The 18,582-nt window shown below is 50.7% G+C and overlaps 2 protein-coding genes across 3 annotated transcripts in view; both read left to right on the top strand.

The window, feature by feature from the left end:
• GPR107 (G protein-coupled receptor 107) overlaps window positions 1–16,443 on the top strand; it is a 102,351-nt gene extending 85,908 nt beyond the window's left edge. Inside the window, exon 19 of one of the 2 annotated variants that reach the window (XM_082468153.1) lies at window positions 15,513–16,443. In XM_082468153.1, coding sequence (XP_082324279.1) covers window positions 15,513–15,802 — 290 coding nt within the window. In that variant the 3' untranslated portion in view covers window positions 15,803–16,443. Of the gene's footprint in view, window positions 1–13,099; window positions 13,783–15,512 lie in introns of those variants that run through there. The other variant, XM_082468155.1, reaches the window with a different exon arrangement.
• An 842-nt stretch (window positions 16,444–17,285) lies between these two features.
• The window catches only part of NCS1 (neuronal calcium sensor 1), a 58,380-nt gene continuing 57,083 nt past the window's right edge, over window positions 17,286–18,582 (top strand). Inside the window, exon 1 of the mRNA XM_082468260.1 lies at window positions 17,286–17,404. Coding sequence (XP_082324386.1) covers window positions 17,341–17,404 — 64 coding nt within the window. The 5' untranslated portion in view covers window positions 17,286–17,340. The remainder of the gene's footprint in view (window positions 17,405–18,582) is intronic.

Raw genomic sequence — 18,582 nt, 5'->3', positions numbered from 1 at the left:
GCAGAGAGATGGGGGCTGGGGAGTCCAGGAAAGACACTTCTAGAACTCCTCCAAACTTTCAGCCCTGTGCCCTCACCTACCAGAGGAGCTTTTCCTACATCCTAATTTACAGCATTCTGCCTCTTTATTCCCAGGATCCACACGAAGACCCCGTCTGAGTCCCCCGCAGTGGGTTGGGCTTCGAAGGGTGGGCAGGGATCCCACACTGGGCATGGAGCCCTGGGTCAGGCATCCTTGGCCAGCAGTCAGTGAGGGAGTGTGAATTTCTCTGGGCTCGGGGAGTGGGTGTGTGGTCTGCACGTCAGTATGTTAGTGATGGCCCAGCGGCCGTTGAGAATGAGGGCTTGGTTTTATTTTTTAATATTTATTTATTTATTTGGCTGCGCCAGGTCTTAGTTGCGGCATGTGGGATCTTTAGTTGCGGCATGTGGGATCTAGTTCCCTGACCGGGGGTCGAACCCGGGCCCCCTGCATTGGGAGTTTGGAGTCTTAACCACTGGACCACCAGGGAAGTCCTGACAGTGAGGGCTTTAAAGATGCACAGTTGATGGTTGTCCACTGTTTGCTGGACCCAGGGGGTGCTGTCAGGCTCCCTCCGCAAAACTTCAGAGGCTGAGCAGGTGAAGCCCTTCAGGCCCCCCAGAGCTGTTAGGAGGAAGAGGCTTTGCAGACTTACCCATGCAGCAGTAAGTAGCCCCAAATCATGTGGACACCCTGCCTTCTGCCAGCGTTGGTGAGCTGTGAAACCAAGCGGTTAATGTGAAGATGGGTCTCAGCAGACCACACATCTCTTTATACTCAGATTTCAGGGTGTTTTTGCACCACATAGTGAACTCACAGGCTGGGGATCAGGCAAGCCTGACTTGAATCCCTATGGCTGGTCAGCAGCTGTGTGACCCAGGCCCAGCTCCTCAACCTCTCTGGGCCTGGCTGCCTAATTCATAGCATCCTGCAAAGGCTCAGTGAGCTGGTGCTCAGGAAGCGCTTGGCGCACTGCCTGGCACACAGCAAGGGCACAGTGAGTGGTAGCTGCTGCTGTTACTGTGGACTTGCTCTTCACTAAGTTCAAGTCTGAAAGCAAGAGAAGCTGAAGGACTCCAAGAGAAGGCAAGGCGTCCCACTTGAATGCTGGTCAGCTCTGCTGCTTCAAGACTGAACCCCAGCTTGGAACTGTTACAGCACACAATGTCCCAACTGGAAAGAACCTTGAAGCCCCTCATTGTACAGACGGGGAAACTGAGGTCCAGAGAGTGAGAGCAGTTGTCCAAGTCTGTACCAAAAGGAGGTTAGTGGGCCTGGAGCCCAGGACAGTGGCCTGGGCATGATTGTATTCATTGCATGGCTGACCTCAAGGAGACAGATAGACTTAACGTCATGGTCAAAGAGGAGTCAAGGGGCTGAAGGGTCACCACCCATGTTCATCAGTGTTGTCTGAGCTTCCACTCTGGGTTGGGCCCTGGCCAGGCAGCAGTGACAAGACACATGGAGTCCTGCCCTCATGGGGTGCTGGGTTGGCTCAGAGATAACAGACATATGGGGCCCGGGAGCCTGGGAGAGCTGGGCCGGGCCCCAGCAGCCGTCAGGGCCTCTCCTAGGAACCTACCCTTGGATCTGCCCAGAAGAGACCATATTCTGGCTCCTAACTCTGGCTCTGGCACTCCCTGGGATGAGGAGGGGCTGGGCCTGGCTTGGAAACCAGCAGACATCTCTCTGATGAGCTGGGGGGCGGGTGGTGTGGGGCTCCCCAGTACCCAGGGTGGTCATGGGCTCCAGGGCTTGGGCCTCCAAGAAAGCTGCTCCTCTTCCCCACTCCTGAGCATGTCTGAGCTTGACCCTGGGAGAGCCCACTGGTCCCTGGGGAGGGGGTCCAGCACCCACCCCTCAGAGAGAAGCAAGCCTCTGTCCTCCTCTCTCCTGTCTGCAAGTTGGGCACGTTGGACTTGGGGGCTTCAAATACTGGCTACCAGCTTTGAGGATTCTCGAATTCTGTGGTCACCGGTATTCGGGGTGTCTGTCCAGCTCCCGTTTCCGGAGGGTGGACCTCTGAAGCTGGCATTGTGTGACCTAACCTCGTTGGCCAGGGCTGGTTGGACCAGGCAAACACCTGACTCATGTGAGCCAATCAGATCCTGTCCCCAGGATTGGGCTTTGTGACTCACCGGCCGGTCTGGTGGGCAGGTGACCTGGAGGGATTGTAAGGCCGAGCTGGGGCAGGAGGCACAGGGGAAGCCGTCTGCAAAGGCAGAAACTGCCCCCAGGAAGCAGGGTCCTGGGCATCATGTACTGGATTTTGCCCCGCTGTACCCCATTCCTCCCCAACGTTCATTCCCCATTCTTCTGGAAAAAACACCCAATTTACTTTGGAGGGAGACTCCCCCCACTCCTCCACTAGGATCAACCTTGGGGAAGCTGTCCACCGAGCTGCCCTGCCCACCCCCATCCAGGGTAGTCCCCGGACCCCCGTGTGGTGTGGTCCATCACACAGTCTCCCTCGGGACTGGATTTTGGGCAAAGGGCTGCAGAGAAGGAGGGAGAGCCCAGAGCCCATCTCATCCTGAAGACACTGTCTCCTTGCCTCTGCCAGTAGATCCCACATCCCGGAGATTCCTGGGTCCTGCCCCTCCCCAGCCCGTCCTCCGGCTGTTCCATCAGTCCCCTGAGCACTTCTGTGCGTACACACATTGCCAGTTCTGCTGCCGGTAGCTGGCTTTGGTCTCTGTTGCGGGCCACCGGCAGCCGGGATGTCGGGGAGGAACCGGCACTGTCCCAGGGCTGCCCCCTGGCTCCTCCTGACCTTCTAATAAATCCCCCTTTCGCTTCGGTTGGGTCAGGGGCAAGCATGGGTTCCCTGACCCTCCCCCAGACCCAGAGCATAAGCCTTAGTGGGGTTGGCAAGGACAGGGGAACACTAGCCGACAGCCTGTTCCCCTTTGCTTCTGCGTGGGGCTTGGGGCAGCCGGAGTGTGTGTGTGTGTGTGTGTGTGTGTGTGGCCAGCTGCCCACTTGTGAGAAGCGCCTCACTTGAGACCCTCACGGAAGGCTTCCCTGGGAAGGTGAGGTTTAGAGAAGGTACATCTCCCAAGCTCACCGGGCAGAGAGACTTTGAGGACCAGAACACTGCTTGTTAATGGTGGGTGGGCGTGATGGTCATGGACTCAGGAGCAAAGAGATCCCTTCTCACTTCCCCAGGCGCCTGTGTCCCCAGGCCGATGGGTTTTGCACCTGCTTCTCATTCACAGACCCACTCGCTCAGCTGCTCCCTGTGATATCCGCTCCTTCTGCGATGGGGAAGCCCCACCGTCAAGGCCCATAAACAGCCCTGTGAGGCAGCAGGCTCCCCAGGGCACCACGATCCCAACTTACAAGTGAGGAGATCGAGGCTCAGGAGACCCCATGCCTGACCCTAGGACCAGCCCTCACAGTCTGGGTTCAGAGTCCTTTCCACAGATGATGTCTTTTTTTTTTTTTTAACATCTTTATTAGAGTATAATTGCTTTACAATGGTGTGTTAGTTTCTGCTGTATAAAAAAATGAATCAGCTATACATGTACATATATCCCCAGATCTCCTCCCTCTTGCATCTCCCTCCCACCTCCCTAATCCCACCCCTCTAGGTGGTCACAAAGCACCGAGCTGATCTCCCTGTGCTATGCGGCTGCTTCCCACTAGCTATCTGTTTTACATTTGGTAGTGTATATATGCCCATGCCACTCTCTCGCTTCGTCCCAGCTTACCCTTCCCCCTCTCCGTGTCCTCAAGTCCATTCTCTATGTCTGCATCTTTATTCCTGTCCTGCCCCTATGTTCTTCAGAACCTTTTTTTTTTTTTAGATTCCATGTATATGTGTTAGCATACGGTATTTGTTTTTCTACTTCTGACTTACTTCACTCTGTATGACAGACTCTAGGTCCATCCACCTCACTACAAATAACTCAATTTCGTTTCTTTTTATGGCTGAGTAATATTCCATTGTATATATGTGCCACATCTTCTTTATCCATTCATCTGTCGATGGACACTTAGGTTGCTTCCATGTCCTGGCTATTGTAAATAGAGCTGCGATGAACATTGTGGTACATGACTCTTTTTGAATTATGGTTTTCTCAGGGTATATGCCCAGTAGTGGGATTGCTGGGTCGTATGGTAGTTCTATTTTTAGTTTTTTAAGGAACCTCCATACTGTTCTCCATAGTGGCTGTATCAATTTACATTCCCACCAACAGTGCAAGAGGGTTCTTTTCTCCACACCCTCTCCAGCATTTATTGTTTGTAGATTTTTTGATGATGGCCATTCTGACCGGTGTGAGGTGATACCTCACTGTAGTTTTGATTTGCAGTTGTCTAAAGATTAGTGATGTTGAGCATCCTTTCATGTATTTGTTGGCAGTCTGTATATCTTCTTTGGAGAAATGTCTATTTAGGTCTTCTGCCCAGTTTTGGATGAGGTTGTTTGTTTTTTTTGATATTGAGCTGCATGAGCTGCTTGTATATTTTTGGAGATTAATCCTTTGTCAGTTGCTTCATTTGCAAATATTTTCTCCCATTCTGAGGGTTGTCTTTTCATCTTGTTTATGGTTTCCTTTGCTGTGCAAAAAAAGCTTTGAAGTTTCATTAGGTCCCATTTGTTTATTTTTGTTTTTATTTCCATTTCTCTAGGAGGTGGGTCAAAAAGATCTTGCTGTGATTTATGTCATAGAGTGTTCTGCCTATGTTTTCCTCTAAGAGTTTTATAGTGTCTGGCCTTACATTTAGGTTTTTAATCCATTTTGAGTTTATTTTTGTGTATGGTGTTAAGGAGTGTTCTAATTTCATTCTTTTACATGTAGCTGTCCAGTTTTCCCAGCACCACTTATTGAAGAGGCTGTCTTTTCTCCATTGTATATTCTTGCCTCCTTTATCAAAGATAAGTTGACCATATGTGCGTGGGTTTATCTCTGGGCTTTCTATCCTGTTCCATTGATCTGTATTTCTGTTTTTGTGCCAGTACCATACTGTCTTGATGACTGTAGCTTTGTAGAATAGTCTGAAGTCAGGAAGCCTCATTCCTCCGGCTCCGTTTTTCTTTCTCAAGATTGCTTTGGCTATTTGGGATCTTTTGTGTTTCCATACAAATTGTGAAATTTTTTGTTCTAGTTCTGTGAAAAATGCCATTGGTAGTTTGATAGGGATTGCATTGAATGTGTAGATTGCTTTGGGTATTATAGTCATTTTCACAATGTTGATTCTTCCAAGCCAGGAACATGGTATATCTCTCCATCTGTTTGTATCATCTTTAATTTCTTTCATCAGTGTCTTATAGTTTTTGGCATACGGGACTTTTGTCTCCTTAAGTAGGTTTATTCCTAGGTATTTTATTCTTTTTGTTGCAGTGGTAAATGGGAGAGTTTCCTTAATTTCTCTTTCAGATTTTTCATCATTAGTGGATAGGAATGCAAGAGATTTTCTGTGCATTAATTTTGTATCCTGCAACTTTACCAAATTCATTGATTAGCTCTAGCAGTTTTCTGGTAGCATCTTTAGGATTCTTTATGTATAGTATCATGTCATCTACAAACAGTGACAGTTTTACTTCTTCTTTTCTGATTTGGATTCCTTTTATTTCTTTTTCTTTTCTGATTGCTGTGACTAAAACTTCCAAAACTATGTTGAGTAATAGTGGCGAGAGTGGGCAACCTTGTCTTCTTCCTGATCTTAGTGGAAATGGTTTCAGTTTTTCACCATTGAGAACAATGTTGGCTGTGGGTTTGTCATATATGGCCTTTATGTTGAGTAAGTTCCATCTATGCCTACTTTCTGGAGGGTTTTAATCATAAATGGGTGTTGAATTTTGTTGAAAGCTTTTTCTGCATCTATTGAGATGATATATGGTTTTTCTCCTTCAATTTGTTAATATGGTTTATCACATTGATTGATTTGCATATACTGAAGAATTCTTGCATTCCTGGGATAAACCCCACTTGATCATGGTGTATGATCCTTTTTTTTTTTTTAAACATCTTTATTGAAGTATAATTGCTTCACAATGGTGTGTTAGTTTCTGCTTTATAACAAAGTGAATCAGCTACACATATACACACATTCCCATATCTCCTCCCTCCTGCATCTCCCTCCCTCCCACCCTCCCCATCCCACCCCCCCAGGCGGTCACAAAGCACTGAGCTGATCTCCCTGTGCTATGCGGCTGCTTCCCACCAGCTATCTATCTATTTTGACTATTTCCTTTCCCATATTAGGGAAGTTTTCAACTATAATCTCTTCAAATATTTTCTCAGTCCCTTTTTTTTCTCTTCTTCTTCTGTGACCCCTATAATTCGAATGTTGGTGCGTTTAGTGTTGTCCCAGAGGTCTCTGAGATTGTCCTCAATTCTTTTCATTCTTTTTTCTTTCTTCTGCTCTGCGGTAGTTATTTCCACTATTTTATCTTGCAGGTCACTTATCCGTTCTTCTGTCTCGGTTATTCTGCTATTGATTCCTTCTAGAGAATTTTTAATGTCATTTATTGTGGTGTTCATCATTGTTTGTTTGCTCTTTAGTTCTTCTAGGTCGTTGTTAAACATTTCTTGTATTTTCTCCATTCTATTTCCAAGATTTTGGATCATCTTTACTATCATTACTCTGAATTCTTTTTCAGGTAGACTGCCTATTTCCTCTTCATTTGTTTGGTCTGGTGGGTTTTTACCTCCTTCAACTGCTGTGTATTTCTCTGTCTTCTCATTTTGCTTAACTTACTGTGGTTGGGGTCTCCTTTTCACAGGCTGCAGGTTCGTATTTCCCATTGTTTTTGGTGTCTGCTCCCAATGGGTAAGGTTGGTTCAGTGGGTTGTGTAGGATTCCTGGTGGAGGGGACTGGTGTTCTGGTAGATGAGGCTGGATATTGTCTTTCTGGTTTGCAGGACCACGTCCAGTGGTATGCTTTGGGGTGTCTGTGACCTTATTATGATTTTAGGCAGCCTCTCTGTTAATGGGTGGGGTTGTGTTCCTGTCTTGCTAGTTGTTTGGCATAGGGTGTCCTGCACTATAACTTGCTGATCGTTGAGTGGAGCTGGGTCTTAGCATTGAGATGGAGATCTCTGGGAGAGCTTTTGCCATTTGAAATTACATGGGGCCGGGAGGTCTGCGGTGGACCAATGTCCTGAACTCGGCTCTCCCACCTCAGAGGCTCAGGTCTGACAACTGGCCAGAGCACCAAGACCCTGTCATCCACACAGCTCAGAAGAAAAGGGAAAGAAAGAAAGAGAGAGAGAGAGAGAGAGGGAGGGAGGGAGGGAGGGAGCGAGGGAGAAAGAAAAAAATAAAATAAAGGCATTAAAATAGGTAAAAATTATTAAAAATAAAAAAGTAATAGAGAAAAAAGAGAGAAAGAAAGAAGAGAGCAACCAAACCAAAAAACAAATCCACTAATGATAACCAGCGCTAAAAACTATAGTAAAAAAAAAAAAAACAAAACAGAAAAACAGAAACGGACAGTCAGAACCCTAGAACAAATGACAAAAGCAAAGCTATACAGACAAAAATCACACAAAGAAGCATGCACATACACACTCACAAAAAGAGAAAAAGGAAAAAAAAAAAACCACACACACACACACACACACATATATATATATATATATAGAAGGAAGAGAGCAACCAAATCAATAAATGAATCTACCAATGATAATAAGCTCTAAATACTAAACTAAGATAAACATTAAACCAGAAACAAATTAGATGCAGAAAGCAAACCCCAAGTCTATAGTTGCTCCCAAAGTCCACCGCCTCAATTTTGGGATGATTCGTTGTCTCTTCAGGTATTCTACAGATGCAGGCACATCAAGTTGATTGTGCAGATTTAATCCGCTGCTCCTGAGGCTGCTAGGAGAGGTTTCCCTTTCTCTTCTTTGTTTGCACAGCTCCTGGGGTTCAGCTTTGGATTTGGCCCCACATCTGCATGTAGGTCACCTGAAGGCATCTTTTGGGAAGTCTGAGGTCTTCTGCCAGTGTTCAGTAGGTGTTCTGTGGGAGCTGTTCCACATGTAGATGTAGTTTTGATGTATTTGTGGGGAGGAAGGTGATCTCCACGTCTTACTCCTCCGCCATCTTGAAGACCTGCCCAGCTGTTTTTCTTTTTGTTCTTTTTTTCTCCCGTGAGGATCTCGGCGCTGACCACATCACGTGCTCGGGTCATCACATGCCTGGGCGCCCCCCCAGATGATGTCATTAAATGATCTCTTTTCCTTTGTCAATAACAATAATTATAATATTATTAAAACCTATATTATTATTCATCAATAATGATAATAGCCAGTCTTTACTAAGGAGTGCTAAGTATTTCCATACATCACTTAATTCTCATAACGATTCTGTGGGGAGGTAGTCTTTTTATTATGCCCACTTTCCAGATATGGAAACTGAGGCTTAAGGAGTTTAAGTAACTTACCTAAGGCCACACAACCAGTAAGCACAGTCTGGCTCCAGGGCCTGTGCTAACCACTGTCCCACTGGCCACTTCCACAGGCCCCTGTAACACAAGGCTGCTGGCCAGAGGGCCTAGTGAGGATGTGACTGTGGTGGGCAGTTGTGATATCATGGATGGAGGACCAGCCCCTGGTCCTCTCTGACCCCAGAGTCCCTGGTCCTCTCCAATCTCCATTTGCCCTGACTGGGTGGTAATTCACTCGGGGTGAATGATGTAGCCTGCCCCGCAGGAAAGAAGGATGGGAAAGACCACAGAATTCTTCCCAAGGGAACACGGAGATACACAGTGCTGCCTCTTCCTCCGTGATGACCATGACCCACAGCGCAGTGGTTCATGCCGCTCTCTCCAGCCAAGCCCCTGCCCAACACAGTGCTCCAGCAGCCACTGCCCACGGGCTGGAGTCGGCAGCCCACTGCAGCATGTTTTGGCGACAGGGTGAATCAGCTCAGCTGGACCCAGCCTATGGTCATGCACCTCCCACTGTGGGCCAGGTACCTGCAGGACGTCTGAGATGGGGAGGCAGCTGGCCGCTGGGTGGGCTCTCTCTAGCAGTGCCGACCCTGTGTCTATGACAACTAAAGACTCAATGCTTCGCCTCCATCCATTTCACCTCTTCATTACATCATTTCTCCCACGGGAGAACCCATAAAACAGTGGGTTCCTCATGTTTGTGTGTTCCACAGGACATCGGTTCTTCAAATGCTATCTGGAGTTAAGGAAAAAATAAGAGTAGAAATACTGAAATAAAACAAATTTCTTTCCTGCAGGATTTCTCAGAGCCTTTATTAGTATGCTAATGTGCCTGACTCTTAGATGGGATATCCCCCCAAAGCATTTGACCAGGGAACCCTTTTCCCCACAGGACATGTGTACCACTGAGACTGGTTTTTCTTCAGGAGATACTGGATTATATACTTTTGATAATCTTTTTATAATTTGGAGAAAAAATATGATTAAAAACTACTTAATTAAAAAACACAGGGACTTCCCTGGCGGTCCAGTGGTTAAGACTCTGCGCCTCCACTGCAGGGGGCACGGGTTCTATCCCTGGTCTGGGAACTAAGATCCTGTGTGCTGCACGGTGTGGCCAAAAACACACACACACACACACACAATGAAGAACATGGATTTCTTTTTCATCCCACAGTTGGCATCATCCTAGGATTTTTGAAACTTTTTTTTTGTGCTGTTAACGAATCTGTCTCATGTAAGTAGATTTCTGTCCATGCTATAATTTAATACTGTTGGACAGGATTCCAGGGTATGGATAATGGAATCCCTCGGTTTTGGATATGTAGGTTGTTTCCATTTTTGTTGTTGTTGTTATAAGTGCCGCTACGGTAACGTCCTTGAAGCTAAACACTTGTATAGAGCTCCAATTGTTGGCTTCGGATAATTTCCTAGAAGTGGAATTGCTGAGTCAGAGAATATGGATATTTATGGCCAAAATGTTCTTCAGAAAGGCTGTAGCAACTCAACCTGCCTGGCAGTGGCTGGTTGCCCATTTTCTCACTTCTTTGCCAACACGGGGTTATGGTCACTGACTCTTTTTTTTGTGCTCCTCTGATGAGTTGTCAGGGACAGCTTTTGTGCTGACGGGAGGCTTGCATTTGCTCCAGTATCACCTCCTTGAGTCCTTTCCCCATTTTCTATTGAGGGCTCACCGTTTGCTTATTAGCTTAGAAAGCTCTTAATAGGTTAAAGATGTTAACTGCTTGTCGTGCACTTGTGCCCAGCCTTCTTGATGCTTATAAACCCTCCCCTCATGCGAAGACCAGATTCGTCCATGAGATGGGAAATGATTTGCCCAAAGCTACACAGTGCATGAGGAACAGAACCAGGCCTGAACCTGGGCCTCAGGATGCATGCTCCACGCTGGGGATTCAGTGGGTCCCCTCCTCCTCCTCCCCCAACTGGGCCAAATTCCAGCACACCCCTCCCCCCACTCCTAGCAGCTGGCTGTACCTGGGCAGCCCCCATTCGCATCCACCTGACCGATGGAACGATGGAACGGAAAGGACTTCCTCGGGACACACCTCCTTAAATCACATAAAGTGCTGCAAACCCCAGGACCAGGTGCCGTTGGGCGTAGGTGCACACTAGGGGGGTATGAGGTCACCTGTGGGACCCCGGGAAGGCTCTGTGGAGGTGATGCTTAAATGGAGACTAGAAGGGACGTCCAAGACAGCACTGTCTGTTAGGAATAGAATGTGGCCACAGGTGGAAGTTTATATTTTCTAGTAGGTTCATTTAAAAAAAACTAAAAGAAACAGATGGAATTAATTTTAATAGTATATTTCACCCATTATAGCCAAAATATTATCGGTTCAATGTGTAATCAAATATATTAATGAGATAGTTTTCATTCTTTTTATTTTGTGTGACCCTTCGAAATCCAGTGTGTACTTTGTGCAGAGAGCACGTCTCCATCGGATCGGCTACGTCTCAGGTGCTCAGTGGCTGCAGGTGTGGGAGGGGTTTCCGTGTTGGAACTTGAAGGTCTAGGCAGTCACTGCAATATGGGAGGGGGCGGGAGGGCAGCCCCGGCAGGGTAACAACTTGTTAGGGGAACCAAGAGATGAGGCAGGAGACGGTGGCTTTGAGAAAGGGCAGTGGCTGGATTAGACCTGTTGTGGGGTGGGGAGGAGTGGAGAAAAGCGTTACGCCTTGAGGGCTATTTAGGCAGTGAAATCCAATGGACCAGGTTGATGGATCTAGAGAGGGGGGTTCCTGGGGAGAGGGAGGAGCCTAAGATGATTCAGATTTCTGGCTGGAGCCACTGAGTATGGGGGGGGTGCCATTTGCCCAAGGGGAGAAGATTCTTTTTGGGAGGGAGGTGATAAGTTATGTTTCTGTCGTGATGAGTCTGAGATGCTAGTGGGACGTCCAAATGGACACACCCCATAAGGCACTGGATACGTGGGCTGAGACTTGGAAGAGATCAGGATGGAGCTGTTGATCAGGCAGAAGAGGTAACCGACACCCAGGATGCAGTGACCTGGGGGAATCTTTAATCCTGACTCTGCCCAACACATGTGTGTCATTTTTTCCCCCACCCCCCATGAGCTTTCTGGAAGAACTACCAAGCAAGCATCTGGGGTCACTCTCCCAGGTGAGCTTATAACACAAGGGATGGGACTCTCAGCTGAAAGGCGAGAGAGGGGGACCAGATGCTGGGTTAAAATGCAGATTCCCAGGCCATGATGCCACCTCCTTCAGATTCACCACGTCTGGAAGGGGGCTGGGTGTCCAGGTCATCCACAAGCTCTAGCAGGTGACTCAGGAAGGCGTATTCCTGGGGCTACCGGCAGCTGAGCAAAATGATTTATCAAATATTTTTCTTATTCAAAAGCAATGCATTTAGTCGTAGAAAACAGTCTATATAAGACACAGAGGAGCTTCTGGAATTAGGTAGTGATAATGGCTGCAGAACCTAGTGAATATACTAAAACTACTGAATTATATACTTTAAAATGGTAAATTTATGTTATGTGAATTACATCCCAATTTTTGTTTTTTTCCGCTGAGCGGTTTGCTGGATCTTAGTTCTCCGACCAGGGATTGAACCCAGGGCCACGGCAGTGAAAGCACTGAGTCCTAACCATAGGACCGCCAAGGAAGTCCCATCCCAATTTTTTAAAACACAAGGAAAAACACAGATGAGGGAAGAAAATAAAATGACTTATAATCCCACATATACTGGTAGCAATTGCTGTAACACCCTGGAGGTATACCCTTCAGACTGCTTTCTACATAGGTATATGGAGCTAATTCGATTATTCTGTGTGCACTGGTTTATGACCTGCTCCTTGCCGGGCTCTCCCCTCCCCCTCCACCCCCTCTACCAGGGATCCTTTACATCCCTTCCTCTCTCTCACCCCCGCCAAGCCCCATCTAATCAGCTGCCACTCAAACTCCCTGGCTTTTCACCGGCCTCTGGGCTTCCACTCTGTCCCCTCCAATCCACAGCAGCCAGAAGGGGCCTCTGAAAGTGGGAATCTGGTCGTGAAACCCTGGCTTGAAGCCTGGCTGAACGTTTTTCTTCACCTTAAACACCAAACTCTTGTGGCAGAAAGACCCAGAACCAGTGCTCTCAGAACGACCCGGGCATCAGAGAGTGGATCTGAGCGCTTAGTCCAGGGTGGCTCGGGATAAGGTATTTGGATGTTGGCAGGGAACCTTTGGGCTGAAATCCAGGTCAGGAAAGAGGGTAAGGCTGGCCCCAAGGCCCAGCACCTTCCCACATGCTCTCCCCACGTCATGGGGGCCCGGAACACTCTGCCCAGGCTTGTCCGACCAGCTCCTGTATATCTATCTATACGCTCCCTTAGTGACCTTATCCTGTCGCAGGGCTTTAAATTCCGTCTCTGCCAGGATGACTCCCCAGCTGATTCCTGCAGCCTGGACCTGTCCATGAACTCCAGGCGCCTGTATCACCTGCCTCTCCGGCATCTCCACTTGGACGTCTAATAAGCCTCCCATACCTCACACGTCCACAACCGGACTCCTGCTCTTTCCGCCTGCAAACCTGGCCACTCCCCACGGTAGCAAATGGAACCCATTCTCCCAGTGGCTCAGGTCAAAATCCTTGGCCTTGATTCCTTTCTTTCTTTGTCTCACACCCGTACCCAATCCATTCAGGTATCCTGCCGTCTCTGCCTTCAAAATATAACCGAGCCTAACCAGTTCTCTCTACGTCCTCGCTCCCACGCTGGACCCGGCCACCACCGCCCCAGCTGATGATGCTGTGACCTCCCAAGGGTCCCTGTTTCCCCCCCACCTGCCTGGAGTCAGTGTGCAGCAGCCCAGGTATCCGGCTAAGTACCCACAGATCCCTGAGTCTGACCTCATCTCCCATCTCTGCCTCACTCTCTAAGCCCCACCTTGCTGCACCCCTACCAGGCCACACACAGGCCACCAGGCTCCACGGCAGGGCGTCCCCCTCCTTCAGGTCCTTGTTCAGAAAGCACCTCTTCAGTGAGGGCTCCCTGCCAGTAAACATCTCACAGCTCCCACCCCAGCACTTGCCATCCGCCTTCCCTGCCTTATTGTTATATTTCACCTCTGACATTATATATTTTACTCATGAATTTTGTTTATGTTTATATCACTCTGCCCTCATTAACTGTACACTCCACAACAGCAGGAGTTTCGTCTATCCTGCGGGCCCGGCACATAGTAGGTGCTCAGTAAATATTTGCTGAATGACGGAGTGAATCTGTGAAGCCCGCAGGAAGCTCCCCGCCCCCACAGGAGTTTCTGTGTATGGTTCGCATCCTTTCGTGGAGTTTGTCACCAGTGTGATTTGGGGACCAATGTGGGGCAGACAGGGGAGGGGGAGGTCCCTGAGCCCCCTGAGGAAATGGACCACGTTGGTCACGGTGGTGTCCCCAGCGCTCAGCACAGTGCCTGACATGTAGACGGTGGGCAAGAAATACAGGAGGAGCACCTGGATTTGGGGCTTTAATTGCTACCGCTGTCACTGTCGTCCCAACTAGGCCTTGGTCCCCTTGCTGGCTCTCCCTCCTCCCAGGCAGGACGCTCAGGCTGGGCTGGCCAGCTCTAAACCCCTCACTGCGGGTCCCTCCCTACTTTCCATTCCTAGCCAGTCCTCATGGTTGGGACATCCTGTTCCCAAGTTTAAACCAGGTCCCTCCAACTGTGGGCCCAGCTCTTGGGGTCCGTACCCTCCTCACTTCCTTGACAGAATGAGCTCTAGCAGGCCAGCAAGTGTACCCCTCTCTGAAGGCTTCCTGGGGCCGGGACCTCGACCCAGGCAAGGCCTTCAGGGGAAAGGCTGGAATGGGGCGTGTCTGGAGGGAGGAGGAGGCATTTGGGGGTTGAGAAGCAGGGTTTCTGTCTCCCCCGTTCCTCTGGGCTTCCCGGATCCCCTGAGGTCTGAACACTGTGCCAAAGTGGGGACAAAAAGAGACCCTGCCCACCACCTCATCCCTGCGGCCCTGAGGAGGGCGGCCTCTTCCTGCCATGCTCTGTCCACCCCCAGGCCCCCAGCACCAGTGTCCTTCCTCCCTCAGCCCTTCACTCATTCACAGAGGTTTGCTGAGTGGCCACTGCAAGTCAGGTGCCTTCTAGGTGCTGGAGATACAACTACAAATAAGAAAGAATCCCTGCCCTCGGGGGGCTCATACTCTAGCTGAGGAGACAGCAAAACACAACGAAAAAATCTGCTAATGAAATCTGTGATATTGTTTGTTCCTCTTTCTCTAGTTCCTTTAGGTGTAAGGTTAGATTGTTTATTTGAGATTTTTCTTGTTTCTTGAGGTAGGCTTGTATAGCTATAAACTTCCCTCTTAGAACTGCTTTTGCTGCATCCCATAGGTTTTGGATCGTAGTGTTTTCATTGTCATTTGTCTCTAGGTATTTTTTGATTTCCTCTTTGATTTCTTCAGTGATCTCTTGGTTATTTAGTAACGTATTGTTTAGCCTCCATGTGTTTGTGTTTTTTACATTTTTTTCCCTGTAATTCATTTCTCATCTCATAGCGTTGTGGTCAGAAAAGATGCTTGATATGATTCCAATTTTCTTAAACTTACTGAGGCTTGATTTGTGACCCAAGATGTGATCTATCCTGGAGAATGTTCCATGCGCACTTGAGAAGAAAGTGTAATCTGCTGTTTTTGGATGGAATGTCCTATAAATATCAATTAAATCTATCTGGTCTGTTGTGTCATTGAAAGCTCGTGTTTCCTTATTAATTTTCTGTTTGGATGATCTGTCCATTGGTGTAAGTGAGGTGTTAAAGTCCCCCACTATTATTGTGTTACTGTCGATTTCCTCTTTTATAGCTGTTAGCAGTTGCCTTATGTATTGAGGTGCTCCTATGTTGGGTGCATATATATTTATAATTGTTATATCTTCTTCTTGGGTTGATCCCTTGATCATTATGTAGTGTCCTTCCTGGTCTCTTGTAACATTCTTTATTTTAAAGTCTATTTTATCTGCTATGAGTATTGCTACTCAGCTTTCTTTTGATTTCCATTTGCATGGAATACCTTTTTCCATCCCCTCACTTTCAGTCTGTATGTGTCCCTAGGTCTGAAGTGGGTGAAAACCATAATTCAAAAAGACACATGCACCCCAATGTTCATTGCAGCACTATTTACAATAGCCAGGTCATGGAAGCAACCTAAATGCCCATCGACAGACAAATGCATAAAGAAGTTGTGGTACATATATACAATGGAATATTACTCAGCCATAAAAAGGAACGAAACTGGGTCATTTGTTGAGACGTGGATGGATCTAGAGACTGTCATACAGAGTGAAGTAAGTCAGAAAGAGAAAAACAAATATCGTATATTAACGCATGTATGTGGAACCTAGAAAAATGGTACAGATGAACCGGTTTGCAGGGCAGAAGTTGAGACACTGATGTAGAGAACAAACGTATGGACACCAAGAGGGGAAAGCCGCGGGGGGGTGGGGATGGTGGTGTGCTGAATTGGGCGATTGGGATTGACATGTATACACTGATGTGTATAAAATGGATGACTAATAAGAACCTGCTGTATAAAAAAATAAATAAAATTAAATTTAAAAAAAAAGAAATCTGTGATAGTTGCTAAAGAGAAAAACGATAAAGCTCGGAGGGGGACAGAAGAGGTCCCAACATGTTCACATTGGAGATGGGGTGGCCCTGGAAGCCCACGTAGACTCTCTCCCTCACCATACACTTACCCCACCCCCCATCCCTTGCCTCTGTCCATCCAGGTGGAGCCCTGGCCACTGGTCTGGGCCACGGCTCCTGCCCAGAGCGCCCCTCCACACTGAGGCCAGAGAAGCAGAGAAAGCAGATCTGACCCTGTTACCTCCTTGCTTAAATCGCAGAGGCCCAGCTCCTTGGGGCGAGCGCAGGCCTGTCCCCACTGGTCCTTGCCCTTCTCTCTGGCCTCACATCATACCCCGGGCTGTGCGTGGAGTCCCGTGCACGGAGAGGAGCTCTCCCTGGGGTTCAGGCCTCCTTCCCTCCTCCAGGTTTTCTGGGCCTTGAACACGTTCCCAACCACCCTCCCTCCCTCCCCCCGGGCTTGGAGGTCACCTTCCCCAGGCCGCGGTAGGTGCACCCCCTTCCCCCCCCCACGCCCCCCCACCCGCCACCACATGTGACATCCTGCAGAGCCGTGTCCTCCCCTCCCGCCCCCGCCCCGTCAGGGCTGGGACCGCGCCTGGCCTGCTCCCTGGCTTCCCCAGCGCCCAAGAAATCCGTGTCGAATGAATGAATTTCGCCAAGCCGAGCCTCAGCCTCATTCACGTCAGATCTTCCGGGCCCTCCCCCGCCCGGCTCCGCCCTAGGGGGGGGGGCCGGAACGCCGCGGGTCGCGGCGAGGGAGGTGGAGGGGGTGACCTCGCCCTCCCGCCCGGGGACCGATGAGGCCGGGGGCGCCCCTCTGCGAGCTTGGCTTGGCGCTCGCGGGGTCGCCGTTCCGCGGGCGCAGGCCCGGCCGGGCGGGTGCGGGGCGGGAGGTGGCGCCCGGCGCTGAGTGGCGGCTCCGGGTCCACCCCTGGCGCGCCGGTGCGGGCGGGAGGCGGGAGGCGGGGAGCGCAGGGGCGGCGGCGAGAGGGAGCGCAGCAGCGAGCATGTGCCGCGGAGCTCAGTAACCAGGGACGACCGCGGCGACACCGCGGCCGCGTCGGCGCCCAGCCCAGCGCAGCTCCGCGCCGCGGCGCCCGGAGAGGGCGGCGGCCGGACGGCCCGGGCCTGCCCAGCGACTGCCCCGCGCCCCGGGCCCCGCGCCGCGAGCTGCAAACAAAGGCGCGGCCCCGGCCCGCCGGCCCCCCGCGCACCCCGCCCCAGCCCAGCCACTCCCGCTGGGCGCCCCGACGGGGTCCGGCCCGGGGCGCGGGGGCCGCGGCCGCCGAGGATGGGGAAATCCAACAGCAAGTTGAAGCCTGAAGTTGTGGAGGAGCTGACCAGGAAAACCTACTGTGAGTGCGCGCGCCGGGACCCCAGCCCAGCGCTCCCGGGCGCTGCCTCCGCCCCCTCGCGCCCCTCCCCCCCCCTCGCGCCCCTCCCCCCACGCGCGGTCACCACCCCCACCCCACCCTCCGCCCCGCGTCCGCTCGGGGCCCGCTCTTCGCTCCCCACGACGCCGCCACCCTGCCTCGGCCATCCGCTGCCCTGCACCCGCCCCGGGCCCCTCGGAAGCTCCCGGCCGCGCCCCCAGCCCTACACCTGGCCCTATTGTTCTAGGACACCCCCCCAACCACGCGCGCCCGGGACGTGTGCCGCCTGTCCGCGTGCGCGGGGCCACCCCCGGGCCCGGAGGGAAGCCCCCAGCGCCCCCCCCGGTCCCCCTCCCTGCAGAGCTGTCCAAAAGGGCAGGAGTGTGCAAGGGCGAGGGGCGGAGACGGGGCGCCTGCTTGCGAGGTGGCTCCGGCTGCGCGGAGCCGACTGGCACGAGCGCAGCGGGGCGGGTGATTCATGCATCACGATGCCGCCGCCACTGCCGCCGCCGCCGCCGCTGCTGCTGCGAGGTTGGCCTGTCGCCCCCTCGCTGGCCCTGATCATGTGTGGTGGGGTGGTGAGACTTGTCAGAGAGCTCATGGCAGCGGCAGCGGTGAAGGGTCCTGGGCGCCCTCTTGGCTGCAGGGTTTATAGGCTGAATTCTCCTCTGGCCCTGATTGCACCTTCCCAGCTTCTATCTGTATCTGCCAAGCTGGCAAATGGGTTTCTACAGCCCTGGGTGATCTGGTCCATCTCATCTTTTAACCGTCTGGGGCACCCCTGAGAGGAGGGTCTGTCAATTTCAGATTTCTCTAGATTTGTCCCAGTGTGTCTCTCTCCACGTGCCCAACTTCGCAACTCTCCGGTCACCTCACCTCTCCAGTTTCTCTGTACCAGACTTCTCCCTTCCCTGCAAGCCTCTTGGAGATGTCCCAGCATGCCAAGGGTTAATGGCACTGGGTCCTGACCACACGGTCTTTCTTTTAGGGTCTTTCTTTTGGGGGATCGGAGGAGGACTGCTGAGTGGTCTGGAAGGGCTTCTGCCTGGGGATCTGACTTGGAACGGGGCAGGGGCTCTGGGCTTGGGCTGGGATTCTGAGCCCGTACCTGGGCGGCTGCGTGGGTCCAGCCGCTCTGTGCCCTCCCTGGACGGAGGCAG

The sequence above is a fragment of the Balaenoptera physalus genome (genome assembly GCF_965194825.1).
Source record: "Balaenoptera physalus genome assembly, chromosome: 7".
NCBI classification, from domain to species: Eukaryota; Metazoa; Chordata; class Mammalia; order Artiodactyla; family Balaenopteridae; genus Balaenoptera; species Balaenoptera physalus.
This window is presented reverse-complemented; position numbering and strand designations above follow the sequence as displayed.